Raw genomic sequence first — 15,000 nt, 5'->3', positions numbered from 1 at the left:
CACACACACACACACACACACACACACACACACACACACACACACACACACACACACACAGATACACAGAGACACACACAGATACAGACACACACACAGATACAGAGAAAACACACAGATACACACAGATACAAACAGACAGATACAGACACACACAGAGAACACACACAGAGAACACACACAGAGAACACACACACAGACAAACACAGAGAAAACACAGAGACACACACAGAGACACACAGACACACACCCATGAACTCATCTGCCCCCTATGGGATAGGAGGGGAATGACAAGACAGCCCACACAGACACACACAGGAAGACAAACTATGGGACGGAGGGGAATGACATGACAGTCGCCCACAGGAAGACCCATGAACTCATCTGCCCCCTATGGGATCGGAGGGGAATGACAAGACAGTCGCCCACAGGAAGACCCATGAACTCATCTGCCCCCTATGGGATCGGAGGGGAATGACAAGACAGTCGCCCACAGGAAGACCCATGAACTCATCTGTTCTCGGAGGGGAATGACAAGACTCGCCCACAGGAAGACCCATGAACTCATCTGATGGGATCGGAGGGGAATGACAAGACAGGCCAGGAAGACCCATGAACTCATCTGCCCCTATGGGATCGGGGGGTGACAAGACAGTCGCCCACAGGAAGTGGATGGGCGGAGGGGAATGACAAGACAGTCGCCCACAGGAAGACCCATGAACTCATCTGCCCCCTATGGGATCGGAGGGGAATGACAAGACAGTCGCCCACAGGAAGACCCATGAACTCATCTGCCCCCTATGGGATCGGAGGGGAATGACAAGACAGTCGCCCACAGGAAGACCCATGAACTCATCTGCCCCCTATGGGATCGGAGGGGAATGACATGACAGTCGCCCACAGGAAGACCCATGCATGATGAAATCAGTTATCAGATTGATTATCTACTTACCTGCCTACCTGCCTGTTAGCTTGCCAATCTACTTATCTGCCTATTTTCTTGTCTGCCTACTTATTTGCCTGTTTTATTGTCTGCCTGCTTACCTGCCTGTTTTATTGTCTGCCTGCTTATCTGCCTGTTTGCCTGTTTGCTTGTCTGCCTGCTTACCTGCCTGTTTTATTGTCTGCCTGCTTACCTGCCTGTTTGCTTGTCTGCCTGCTTACCTGCCTGTTTTATTGTCTGCCTGCTTATCTGCCTGTTTTATTGTCTGCCTGCTTATCTGCCTGTTTTATTGTCTGCCTGCTTACCTGCCTGTTTGCTTGTCTGCCTGCTTACCTGCCTGTTTTATTGTCTGCCTGCTTATCTGCCTGTTTGCTTGTCTGCCTGCTTACCTGCCTGCTTATCTGCCTGTTTGCTTGTCTGCCTGCTTACCTGCCTGCTTATCTGCCTGTTTGCTTGTCTGCCTGCTTACCTGCCTGTTTTATTGTCTGCCTGCTTATCTGCCTGTTTTATTGTCTGCCTGCTTACCTGCCTGTTTTATTGTCTGCCTGCTTATCTGCCTGTTTTATTGTCTGCCTGCTTATCTGCCTGTTTTATTGTCTGCCTGCTTATCTGCCTGTTTTCTTGTCTGCCTTCTTACCTGCCTGTTTTATGGTCTGCCTGCTTACCTGCCTGGTTGCTTGTCTGCCTACTTACTTGCTCGCTTGAATTAAATATTGGTCAATTCATGAATATTGACAGACTCACATATGTATCCTGATCGTACAGCTCCACCACGACATTAGGAGGGCTTCTCTCTGTCACATCAGCATCTCCAAACACCTCCACCTCGTAGAAGATGAGGGTCTGGTCCCAGGTGGGGTTCAACGTGTTACGCACAGTCACAGTCTTCTGGCTCTGATGGAGGAACGAAACTATGGCATAGGAATCTGGAGGAGAGGGGGAGAGAGAGAGGGGAGGGAGGTAGAGAGGGAGAGCAGGGAGAGGGGGAGGTAGAGAGGGAGAGCAGGGAGAGTATGGAGGTAGAGAGGGAGAGCAGGGAGAGGGGGAGGTAGAGCAGGGAGAGAGAGAGAGGGAGGGGAGAGAGAGAGTAGGAGGGAGAGAGCGGGAGAGAGCGGGAGAGAGGGGGAGAGAAAGAGGGAGAGAGAGCAGAGAGAGGGGGGAGAGAGAGAGGAGGAGGGAGGGAGTGGGAGAGAGGGGGAGAGAAAGAGGGAGAGAGAGGGGAGAGAGCAGCAGGGAGAGAGCGGGAGAGAGAGGGGGAGAAAGAGGGGGAGAGAGAGCGGGACAGAGAGATGGAGAGAGATGGAGAGAGAGCGGGAGAGAGAGGGGGAGAGAGAGGGGGGGAGAGATAGGGGGAGGGAGAGAGAGGGAGGGGGAGAGATAGGAGAGAGAGGAAGGGGGAGAGAGGGAGAAAGAGGGAGAGAGAGGGAGGGGGAGAGAGGGAGAAAGAGGGAGAGAGAGGGAGGGGGAGAGACAGAGAGAGAGGGATGGGGGAGAGAGAGAGAGGGAGAGGGAGAGAAAGAGGGAGGGGTTTAAACCAGGTTTGAATCCGGGACTGGTGGAGGAAGGACATTATGGTATAGACTCTTAGAATTAAGGCTTCTTTGGCTGTCCCCATGGAACCCAAAATGGAACCCAAAAGGGTTCTACCTGGAACCAAAAGGGTTCTTCAAAGGGTTCTCCTCCTGCCTCTTCTCCTGGAGACCGCAGAGTAACTATTTTAGGTTTTAGGTTCTACTTGTTTCCCTGAATGTCGGGCTCTGGAGGACAGGGGGAGGATGGGTTGAAAAGAGAGATGTACGGCTCTGTAGAAAACCTAGATGTTTTAGGAAACATCGTCTCTCTGAACTGATGGCCTGTGGAAAACCTAGACACAAACACACACCAACCATTTAACCTCATGGCAAACACACACCATCTAACCTCATGGTAAACACACGCCATCTAACCTCATGGCAAACACACACCATCTAACCTCATGGTAAACACAAACACACACCATCCATCTAACCTCATGGCAAACACACACCATCTAACCTCATGGTAAACACACACCATCTAACCTCATGGCAAACACACACCATCTAACCTCATGGCAAACACACACCATCTAACCTCATGGTAAACACAAACACACACCATCCATCTAACCTCATGGCAAACACACACCATCTAACCTCATGGTAAACACACACCATCTAACCTCATGGCAAACACACACCATCTAACCTCATGGTAAACACACACCATCTAACCTCATGGCAAACACACACCATCTAACCTCATGGCAAACACACACCATCTAACCTCATGGTAAACACACACCATCTAACCTCATGCTAAACACACACACATACCATCTAACATCATGGCAAACACACACCATCTAACCTCATGGTAAACACACACATACCATCTAACATCATGGCAAACACACACCATCTAACCTCATGGTAAACACACACATACCATCTAACATCATGGCAAACACACACCATCTAACCTCATGGTAAACACACACCATCTAACCTCATGGTAAACACACACCATCTAACCTCATGGCAAACACACACCATCTAACCTCATGGTAAACACACACCATCTAACCTCATGGCAAACACACACCATCTAACCTCATGGTAAACACACACCATCTAACCTCATGGTAAACACACACCATCTAACCTCATGGCAAACACACACCATCTAACCTCATGGCAAACACACACCATCTAACCTCATGGTAAACACACACCATCTAACCTCATGGTAAACACACACCATCTAACCTCATGGTAAACACACACCATCTAACCTCATGCTAAACACACACACACCATCTAACCTCATGGTAAACACACACCATCTAACCTCATGGCAAACACACACCATCTAACCTCATGGTAAACACACACCATCTAACCTCATGGTAAACACACACCATCTAACCTCATGGTAAACACACACCATCTAACCTCATGCTAAACACACACACACCATCTAACCTCATGGTAAACACACACCATCTAACCTCATGGCAAACACAAACACACACCATCTAACCTCATGGCAAACACACACCATCTAACCTCATGGTAAACACACACCATCTAACCTCATGCTAAACACACACACACCATCTAACCTCATGGTAAACACACACCATCTAACCTCATGGCAAACACAAACACACACCATCTAACCTCATGGCAAACACACACCATCTAACCTCATGGTAAACACACACCATCTAACCTCATGGTAAACACACACCATCTAACCTCATGGCAAACACACACCATCTAACCTCATGGCAAACACACACCATCTAACCTCATGGCAAACACACACCATCTAACCTCATGGCAAACACACACCATCTAACCTCATGGCAAACACACACCATCTAACCTCATGGCAAACACACACCATCTAACATCATGGCAAACACACACCATCTAACCTCATGGCAAACACACACCATCTAACATCATGGCAAACACACACCATCTAACCTCATGGCAAACACACACCATCTAACCTCATGGCAAACACACACCATCTAACCTCATGGCAAACACACACCATCTAACCTCATGGCAAACACACACCATCTAACCTCATGGCAAACACACACCATCTAACCTCATGGCAAACACACATCAACCTTCCTTCTGCTGTCTGTGTGCAAACAGGGCACACCATCTAATCAGGGTTTTAAAGGGAGGATAACCTTTTCTAAAGGGCTGTCTGGGTTTTAAAGGGGGATACAGGGCTTTAAAGGGAGGATACAGGGTTTTAAAGGGAGGATAAGGGTTTTAAAGGGAGGATACAGGGTTTTAAAGGGAGGATACAGGGATTTAAAGGGAGGTTACAGGGTTTTAAAGGGAGGATACAGGGTTTTAAAGGGAGGATACAGGGTTTTAAAGGGAGGATACAGGGTTTTAAAGGGAGGATACGGGTTTTAAAGGGAGGATAAGGGTTTTAAAGGGATGGTACATGGTTTTAAAGGGAGGATACAGGGTTTTAAAGGGAGGATACAGTACAGGGTTTTAAAGGGAGGATACAGGGTTTTAAAGGGAGGATACAGGGTTTTAAAGGGAAGATTTCTCAACGGCTGGCCATGCCTTCCGCCTGGCTACTCCAACCTCGGCCAACAGCTCCGCCCCCCCCCGTAGCTCCTCACCCAAGCCTCTCCAGGTTCTCCTTTACCCAAATCCAGATAGCAGATGTTCTGAAAGAGCTGCAAAACCTGGAACCGTACAAATCAGCTGGGCTTGACAATCTGGACCCTCTATTTCTGAAACTATCCGCCGCCATTGTCGCAACCCCTATTACCAGCCTGTTCAACCTCTCTTTCATATCGTCTGAGATCCCCAAGGATTGGAAAGCTGCCGCAGTCATCCCCCTCTTCAACGGGGGAGACACCCTGGACCCAAACTGTTACAGACCTATATCCATCCTGCCCTGCCAGTCAACAAACAGGTCACTGACCATCTCGAATCCCACCGTACCTTCTCCGCTGTGCAATCTGGTTTCCGAGCCAGTCACGGGTGCACCTCAGCCATGCTCAAGGTACTAAACGATATCATAACCGCAATCAATAAAAGACAGTACTGTGCAGCCGTCTTCATCGACCTGGCCAAGGCTTTCGACTTGGTCAATCACCATATTCTTATCGGCAGACTCAGTAGCCTCGGTTTTTCGGATGACTGCCTTGCCTGGTTCACCAATTACTTTGCAGACAGAGTTCAGTGTGTCAAATCGGAGGGCATGCGGTCCGGTCCTCTGGCAGTCTCTATGGGGGTGCCACAGGGTTCAAGCCTCGGGCCGATTCTTTTTTCTGTATATATCAATGATGTTGCTCTTGCTGCGGGCGATTCCCTGATCAGTCTCTACGCAGACGACATCATTCTATATACTTCCGGCCCGTCCTTGGACACTGTGCTATCTAACCTCCCAACGAGCTTCAATGCCATACAACACTCCTTCCGTGGCCTCCAACTGCTCATAAACGCTAGTAAAACCAAATGCATGCTTTTCAACCGATCGCTGCCTGCACCCGCACGCCTGACCAGCATCACCACCCTGGATGGTTCCAACCTTGAATAAGTGGACATCTATAAGTACCTAGGTGTCTGGCTAGACTGTAAAATTTCCTTCCAGACTCATATCAAACATCTCCAATCGAAAATCAAATCAAGAGTCGGCTTTCTATTCCGCAACAAAGCCTCCTTCACTCACACCGCCAAACTTACCCTAGTAAAACTGACTATCCTACCCATCCTCGACTTCGGCGATATCATCTACAAAATTGCTTCCAACACTCTACTCAGCAAACTGGATGCAGTTTATCACAGTGCCATCCGTTTTGTCACTAAAGCACCTTATACCACCCACCACTGCGACTTGTATGCTCTAGTCGGCTGGCCCTCGCTACGTATTCGTCGCCAGACCCACTGGCTCCAGGTCATCTACAAGTCCATGCTAGGTAAAGCTCCGCCTTATCTCAGTTCACTGGTCACGATGGCAACACCCATCCGTAGCACGCGCTCCAGCAGGTGTCTCACTGATCATCCCTAAAGCCAACACCTCATTTGGCCGCCTTTCGTTCCAGTTCTCTGCTGCCTGTGACTGGAACGAATTGCAAAAATCGCTGAAGTTGGAGACTTTTATCTCCCTCACCAACTTCAAACATCTGCTATCTGAGCAGCTAACCGATCGCTGCTGCTGTACATAGTCTATTGGTAAATAGCCCACCCATTTTCACCTACCTCATCCCCATACTGTTTTTATTTATTTACTTTTCTGCTCTTTTGCACACCAATATCTCTACCTGTACATGATCATTTGATCATTTATCACTCCAGTGTTAATCTGCAATATTGTAATTATTCCCCTACCTCCTCATGCCTTTTGCACACAATGTATATAGCCTCCCCTTGTTTTCTTATTTTTCAACTGTGTTATTGACTTGTTAATTGTTTACTCCATGTGTAACTCTGTGTTGTCTGTTCACACTGCTATGCTTTATCTTGGCCAGGTCGCAGTTGCAAAAAGAAGAACTTGTTGGCCTACCAAGGTGTTCTCAAGCCTACCTGGTTAAATAAAGGTGTTCTCAACTGGCCTACCTGGTTAAATAAAGGTGTTCTCAACTGGCCTACCTGGTTAAATAAAGGTGTTCTCAACTGGCCTACCTGGTTAAATAAAGGTGTTCTCAACTGGCCTACCTGGTTAAATAAAGGTGATATAAAAATATAAAAAATTATGGGGTATTGTGATGTCATTATGGGGTAGTGTGATGTCATTATGGGGTAGTGTGATGTCATTATGGGGTAGTGTGATGTAATTATGGGGTCGTGTGATGTCATTATCGGGTATTGTGATGTCATTATGGGGTAGTGTGATGTCATTATGGGGTAGTGTGATGTCATTATGGGGTATTATGATGTCATTATGGGGTAGTGTGATTCCCTATATAGTGCACTACTTTAGACCAGGGCTGGCACCCTATTCCCTATATAGTGCACTACTATAGACCAGGGCCCTATTCCCTATATAGTGCACTACTTTAGACCAGGACCCTATTCCCTATATAGTGCACTACTATAGACCAAGGCCCTATTCCCTATATAGTGCACTACTTTAGATCAGGACTGGCACCCTATTCCCTATATAGTGCATTACTTTAGACCAGTGCAAGACAAAATATTTAAGTTCCTTTGAACAAGGTAATAGGTGTCAGGCGTACCGGTTTGTCAACGCTGCTGGGTTTTTCACACTCAACAGTTTCCCGTAGGTATCATGAACGGTCCACCACCCAAAGGACATCCAGCCAACTGGACACAACTGCAGAACATGGGCCAACATCCCTGTGGGAAGCATTGGAGTCAACATGGGCCAACATCCCTGTGGGAAGCATTGGAGTCAACATGGGCCAACATCCCTGTGGAATGCATTGGAGTAAACATGGGCCAACATCCCTGTGGGAAGCATTGGAGTCAACATGAGCCAGCATCCCTGTGGAAGCATTGGAGTCAACATGAGCCAGCATCCCTGTGGAAGCATTGGAGTCAACATGGGCCAGCATCCCTGTGGAAGCATTGGAGTCAACATGGGCCAACATCCCTGTGGGAAGCATTGGAATCAACATGGGCCAGCATCCCTGTGGGAAGGATTGGAGTCAACATGGGCCAGTATCCCTGTGGAAGCATTGGAGTCAACATGGGCCAACATCCCTGTGGAACGCATTGGAGTCAACATGGGCCAACATCCCTGTGGAAGCATTGGAATCAACATGAGCCAGCATCCCTGTGGGAAGGATTGGAGTCAACATGGGCCAGCATCCCTGTGGAAGCATTGGAGTCAACATGGGCCAACATCCCTGTGGAAGCATTGGAGTCAACATGGGCCAGCATCCCTGTGGAAGCATTGGAGTCAACATGGGCCAGCATCCCTGTGGAACGCTTGACACCTTGTAGAGCCCATGACCCGACGAACTGAATCTTTTCTGGGGATAAGATGATTTTAAAGTAAAAAACAAATCTGTAAAACATTACCCTAAATATAAACTATCAACTTGAATACCATTGGTGTTTAATTTGAGGGTTTCGGCATGAAATATTATTCATATTTTATTTACATTTACATCTATTTGTCAATGTCTTTGTTGTAAATATTTGGTGGCAGATGTGACGAAAGTCAACAGTTGGAAGAGTTGCATGTTTAATTGAAATTGCCATAGTTGATTAGATTTTCTATTTTATAAAGGGGGAAGGGGCTGTTTTCTCTTGAACCATACAGTCTTTTTTTTACTAGAAACTCAGACAATATGGACACAGATTTAACAAATTAATTCTACATGTGAATTTAAACAAAAAAATGTATTGAAGTATAAATTGTCAAAGTGTTTTATAGATTGCCATCAATTACATGTTAAATTACGGAAGATTCCGGAAACTTTGACAAATTACCGGTAGCTTTGAAACTCTATACAGGGTTGAGGTTAATCAAGGCTGGGACTGCTTCTGTTTTTTTTTCCCAGACTGAAACGTTCCTCTCCGAGGGTCTTTACGTGGCTTGGAATAATAAACTTCCGAGACTGTCGCTCCAGGCTTTTCAGCATTCCGAAGTCGTTGATGTCCCTCCATCGTCTCGCTCGGGGGCCTCCCCCGGACTATATAAGAAATTACTTGGCTTCTCACAAGGGGGGGAAAGGCAATAACAACACACGCACAAAGCCGCGCACGTGCAGGCTTGCACACACAGTCAGTCAGGGCCACATCGGGAATCAGTGGGTAAATAAACACTCCCAGATTTGGGAATTAGGGAAGGGGTAAGGACTGAGTACAGGAGCCCCCAAAACGAGGGGAGAGGGGAATAACTGGAGGGGGTAGTTACCCTCAAAACACAGGGTTCAGTTGGACAAAGAGGGGAGGTAGAGAGAGGTAGAAAGAGAGAGAGAGAGAGAGAGAGAGAGAGAGAGAGAGAGAGAGAGAGAGAGAGAGAGAGAGAGAGAGAGAGAGAGAGAGAGTAGAGAGAGAGAGAGAGAGAGAGAGGAGAGAGAGAGAGAGAGAGAGAGAGAGAGAGAGAGAGAGAGGAGAGAGAGAGAGAGAGAGAGAGAGGAGAGAGAGAGAGAGGAGAGAGAGAGAGGAGAGAGAGAGAGAGGAGAGAGAGAGAGAGAGAGGTAGAGAGAGAGAGAGAGAGGTAGAGAGAGAGAGAGAGAGAGAGAGAGAGAGAGAGAGAGAGAGAGAGAGAGGTAGAGAGAGAGAGGTAGAGAGAGAGAGAGAGGTAGGGAGAGAGAGGAGAGAGAGGTAGAGAGGTAGAGAGAGAGGAGGAGGAGAGAGAGAGAGGAGAGAGAGAGAGGTAGAGAGAGAGAGAGAGAGAGAGAGAGAGAGAGAGAGAGAGAGAGAGAGAGAGAGAGAGAGAGAGAGAGAGAGAGAGAGGGGGAGAGAGAGAGAAAGGGAGAGAGAGAGAGAGAGAGAGAGAGAGAGAGAGAGAGAGAGAGAGAGAGAGAGAGAGAGAGAGAGAGAGAGAGAGGAGAGAGAGAGAGAGGTAGAGAGGGGAGAGAGAGAGAGAGAGGGAGAGAGAGAGAGAGAGAGAGAGAGAGAGAGAGAGAGAGAGAGAGAGAGAGAGAGAGAGAGAGAGAGAGAGAGAGAGAGGAGGCCCTTGAAGTGAAATCCTTTGATTGTGTTTAATCTATCTGCAGGGCTGAAAGAGCCTGACACACAGTAAGACTGCTTGATACATAATCTACCCCATCCATCAACTCATCTGGGCCGTTACGAAGGCTGGTGTGTGTGTGTGTGTGTGTGTGTGTGTGTGTGTGTGTGTGTGTGTGTGTGTGTGTGTGTGTGTGTGTGTGTGTGTGTGTGTGTGTGTGTGTGTGTGTGTGTGTGTGTGTGTGTGTGTGTGTGTGTGTGTGTGTGTGTGTGTGTGTGTGTGTGTGTGTGAATCTGGATCTCAGAGCAGAATTATAAATCACTACAGCGCTGGATTCACTCACCCCTAGTTAAGTTTCACGGACACACACACACACACACACACACACACACACACAGTAGCTACAGTTTCCATAATCTCCACTTAAAGAAGAAAAACAATATTATCTCTCCCTCTTTCTCTCCTTCTCTCCCCCTCTCAATCTCTTTCTTTCATTCTCCTTCTCTGCATCACTCAACTATACCTCTAAATGTTTCTTTCTTTCTTCCCTATTTCTCTCAGTTTTCCATCCCGTGCTGATCTGAATCTATTTTAATTCATGTGCTATTTTTTTTTTTTTTTTACTCTTTCATTAATATCTGTCTGGGACCTCTCCTCTGGGACCTCTCCTCTGGGACCTCTCCTCTGGGACCTCTCCTCTGGGACCTCTCCTCTGGGACCTCTCCTCTGGGACCTCTCCTCTTGGACCTGTCTGCTGGGACCTCTCCTCTTGGACCTGTCCTCTTGGACCTGTCTGCTGGGACCTCTACTCTGGGACCTCTCCTCTGGGACCTCTCCTCTGGGACCTCACCGCTGGGATCTCTCCGCTGGGACCTCTACGCTGGGACCTCTACGCTGGGACCTCTACGCTGGGACCTCTACGCTGGGACCTCTCCTCTGGGACCTCTCCTCTGGGACCTCTCCTCTGGGACCTCTCCTCTGGGACCTCTCCGCTGGGACTCCTCTGGGACCTCTCCTCTGGGACCTCTCCTCTGGGACCTCACCGCTGGGACCTCACCGCTGAGACCTCACCGCTGAGACCTCTCCTCTGGGACCTCTCCTCTGGGACCTGTCCTCTGGGACCTCTCCTCTGGGACCTGTCCTCTGGGACCTGTCCTCTTGGACCTGGACCTGTCCTCTGGGACATCTAAGCTGGGACCTCTAAGCTGGGACCTCTACGCTGGGACCTCTACGCTGGGTTCATAAAGATTCCCAATGTGTTCCCTACAAACTCATGTCTGTCTCTGACTCTCCCACGGAAGGGACTCACTTTGACAAGGGGTTGAACAGGAGTAGGATTTGTGTACATTCAACCAGTTTAATATGAGGTCATCTAGGGTTCAACCAGTTTAATATGAGGTCATCTAGGGTTCAACCAGTTTAATATGAGGTCATCTAGGGTTTAACCAGTTTAATATGAGGTCATCTAGGGTTCAACCAGTTTAATATGAGGTCATCTAGGGTTCAACCAGTTTAATATGAGGTCATCTAGGGTTCAATCAGTGTAATATGAGGTCATCTAGGGTTCAACTAGTTTAATATGAGGTCATCTAGGGTTCAACTAGTTTAATATGAGGTCATCTAGGGTTCAACTAGTAGGTCTTTAAGAACACACTTGCCTCATTCCACAGTTCTGAGTAGCACAACCAAAGTTTCAGTTACAGAGAGGAGAGAGGAAGCCACATCAGAGTTGGTCGTTTAGTAACCAGACTACCTGAGAAGCTGTCTTTGTCCATGGCTAGCAGCTCTCTGGCTTGGTACAGGTAACAGCGCAGGTGGTAGCGAGTCCCACCTGAAACACACACACACACCTTGGCGTCATATATAGAGAAAAAGAGGGTTGAGATAGTCACAAGTCCAGGGTTACAGGTGTGATTGCAGGGTACAGTGAGAAATCATAGGTATCGAGCTCCAACATGCAGGGCTAAGTGAAATACAAAACAATGACAATAACCAATAATATAATAGCACTATAGACCATAGAGGGAACAGCATGTCTACTGGGGTGGAGGTACAGCGGCAGAGTAAAAGAAAGAATGGCCATAGGCGGAGTAGTGTTGGGCAGCAGGTAAGGTAGCAGGGGGAGTAGTGGTGGGTAGCAGGGGGAGTAGTGGTGGGCAGCAGGTAAGGTAGCAGGGGGAGTAGTGGTGGGTAGCAGGGGGAGTAGTGGTGGGTAGCAGGGGGAGTAGTGGTGGGTAGCAGGGGAGTAGTGGTGGGTAGCAGGGGAGGTAGTGGGGGTAGTGGTGGGTAGCAGGTAAGGTAGCAGGGGGAGTGGTGGTAGCAGGGTAGCAGTGGTGGGTAGCAGGGGGAGTAGTGGTGGGTAGCAGGGGGAGTAGTGGTGGGTAGCAGGGGGAGTAGTGGTGGGTAGCAGGGGGAGTAGTGGTGGGTAGCAGGGGGAGTAGTGGTGGGTAGCAGGGGGAGTAGTGGTGGGTAGCAGGTAAGGTAGCAGGGGGAGTAGTGGTGGGTAGCAGGGGAGTAGTGGTGGGTAACAGGGGGAGTAGTGGTGGGTAGCAGGTAAGGTAGCAGGGGAGTAGTGGTGGGCAGCAGGTAAGGTAGCAGGGGGAGTAGTGGTGGGTAGCAGGGGGAGTAGTGGTGGGTAGCAGGGGGAGTAGTGGTGGGTAGCAGGTAAGGTAGCAGGGGGAGTAGTGGTGGGTAGCAGGGGGAGTAGTGGTGGGTAGCAGGGGGAGTAGTGGTGGGTAGCAGGGGAGTAGTGGTGGGTAGCAGGTAAGGTAGCAGGGGGAGTAGTGGTGGGTAGCAGGGGGAGTAGTGGTGGGTAGCAGGGGGAGTAGTGGTGGGTAACAGGGGAGTAGTGGTGGGTAACAGGGGGAGTAGTGGTGGGTAACAGGGGGAGTAGTGGTGGGTAGCAGGGGGAGTAGTGGTGGGTAACAGGGGGGAGTAGTGGTGGGTAGCAGGTAAGGTAGCAGGGGGAGTAGTGGTGGGTAACAGGGGGAGTAGTGGTGGGTAACAGGGGAGTAGTGGTGGGTAACAGGGGGAGTAGTGGTGGGTAGCAGGGGGTAGTGGTGGGTAACAGGGGGAGTAGTGGTGGGTAGCAGGGGGAGTAGTGGTGGGTAGCAGGGGAGTAGTGGTGGGTAGCAGGGGAGTAGTGGTGGGTAACAGGGGGAGTAGTGGTGGGTAACAGGGGAGTAGTGGTGGGTAACAGTGGTGGGTAGCAGGGGGTAGTGGTGGGTAACAGGGGGAGTAGTGGTGGGTAGCAGGGGAGTAGTGGTGGGTAGCAGGGGGAGTAGTGGTGGGTAGCAGGGGGAGTAGTGGTGGGTAGCAGGGGGAGTAGTGGTGGGTAGCAGGGGAGTAGTGGTGGGTAGCAGGGGAGTAGTGGTGGGTAACAGGGGGAGTAGTGGTGGGTAACAGGGGGAGTAGTGGTGGGTAGCAGGGGGAGTAGTGGTGGGTAGCAGGGGGAGTAGTGGTGGGTAGCAGGTAAGGTAGCAGGGGGAGTAGTGGTGGGTAGCAGGGGGTAGTGGTGGGTAGCAGGGGGAGTAGTGGTGGGTAACAGGGGAGTAGTGGTGGGTAACAGGGGAGTAGTGGTGGGTAACAGGGGGAGTAGTGGTGGGTAACAGGGGAGTAGTGGTGGGTAACAGGGGGAGTAGTGGTGAGTAGCAGGTAAGGTAACAGGGGAGTAGTGGTGGGTAGCAGGGGAGTAGTGGTGGGTAACAGGGGAGTAGTGGTGGGTAGCAGGGGGAGTAGTGGTGGGTAGCAGGGGAGTAGTGGTGGGTAACAGGGGGAGTAGTGGTGGGTAGCAGGGGGAGTAGTTGTGGGTAGCAGGGGGAGTAGTGGTGGGTAGCAGGGGGAGCAGTGGTGGGTAGTGGTAAGGTAGCAGGGGGAGTAGTGGTGGGTAGCAGGGGGAGTAGTGGTGGGTAGCAGGTAAGGTAGCAGGGGGAGTAGTGGTGGGTAGCAGGGGAGTAGTGGTGGGTAGCAGGGGGAGTAGTGGTGGGTAGCAGGTAAGGTAGCAGGGGAGTAGTGGTGGGTAGCAGGGGGTAGTGGTGGGTAGCAGGGGGAGTAGTGGTGGGTAACAGGGGGAGTAGTGGTGGGTAACAGGGGGAGTAGTGGTGGCAGGGGGAGTAGTGGTGGGTAGCAGGGGGAGTAGTGGTGGGTAGCAGGGGGAGTAGTGGTGGGTAGCAGGGGGAGTAGTGGTGGGTAGCATGGGGGTAGTGGTGGGTAACAGGGGGAGTAGTGGTGGGTAACAGGGGGAGTAGTGGTGGGTAGCAGGGGGAGTAGTGGTGGGTAGCAGGTAAGGTAGCAGGGGGAGTAGTGGTGGGTAGCAGGGGGAGTAGTGGTGGGTAACAGGGGAGTAGTGGTGGGTAGCAGGTAAGGTAGCAGGGGGAGTAGTGGTGGGTAGCAGGGGGAGTAGTGGTGGGTAGCAGGGGGAGTAGTGGTGGGTAGCAGGTAAGGTAGCAGGGGAGTAGTGGTGGGTAGCAGGGGGAGTAGTGGTGGGTAACAGGGGGAGTAGTGGTGGGTAGCAGGTAAGGGCAGGGGGAGTAGTGGTGGGTAGCAGGGGGAGTGGTGGGTAGCAGGTAAGGTAGCAGGGGAGTAGTGGTGGGTAGCAGGGGGAGTAGTGGTGGGTAACAGGGGAGTAGTGGTGGGTAGCAGGGGGAGTAGTGGTGGGCAGCAGGTAAGGTAGCAGGGGGAGTAGTGGTGGGTAGCAGGGGGAGTAGTGGTGGGTAGCAGGGGAGTAGTGGTGGGTAGCAGGTAAGGTAGCAGGGGGAGTAGTGGTGGGTAGCAGGGGGAGTAGTGGTGGGTAGCAGGGGGAGTAGTGGTGGGTAGCAGGTAAGGTAGCAGGGGAGTAGTGGTGGGTAGCAGGGGGAGTAGTGGTGGGTAGCAGGTAAGGTAGCAGGGGAGTAGTGGTG

At 50.3% G+C, this 15,000-nt stretch overlaps 1 protein-coding gene across 1 annotated transcript in view; it reads right to left on the bottom strand.

Moving 5' to 3' along the window:
- Positions 1 to 15,000, bottom strand: part of dysf (dysferlin, limb girdle muscular dystrophy 2B (autosomal recessive)) — a 241,551-nt gene that overhangs the window by 121,999 nt on the left and 104,552 nt on the right. Inside the window, exons 32-34 of the mRNA XM_046320433.1 lie at positions 11,856 to 11,933; positions 1,688 to 1,869; positions 251 to 269 (exon numbers count right to left, since the gene is read on the bottom strand). Of these exons, the coding sequence (XP_046176389.1) occupies positions 251 to 269; positions 1,688 to 1,869; positions 11,856 to 11,933 (279 nt within the window). The remainder of the gene's footprint in view (positions 1 to 250; positions 270 to 1,687; positions 1,870 to 11,855; positions 11,934 to 15,000) is intronic.

Source organism: Oncorhynchus gorbuscha, linkage group LG21, assembly GCF_021184085.1.
Source record: "Oncorhynchus gorbuscha isolate QuinsamMale2020 ecotype Even-year linkage group LG21, OgorEven_v1.0, whole genome shotgun sequence".
In the NCBI taxonomy this organism is placed as follows: Eukaryota; Metazoa; Chordata; class Actinopteri; order Salmoniformes; family Salmonidae; genus Oncorhynchus; species Oncorhynchus gorbuscha.
This window is presented reverse-complemented; position numbering and strand designations above follow the sequence as displayed.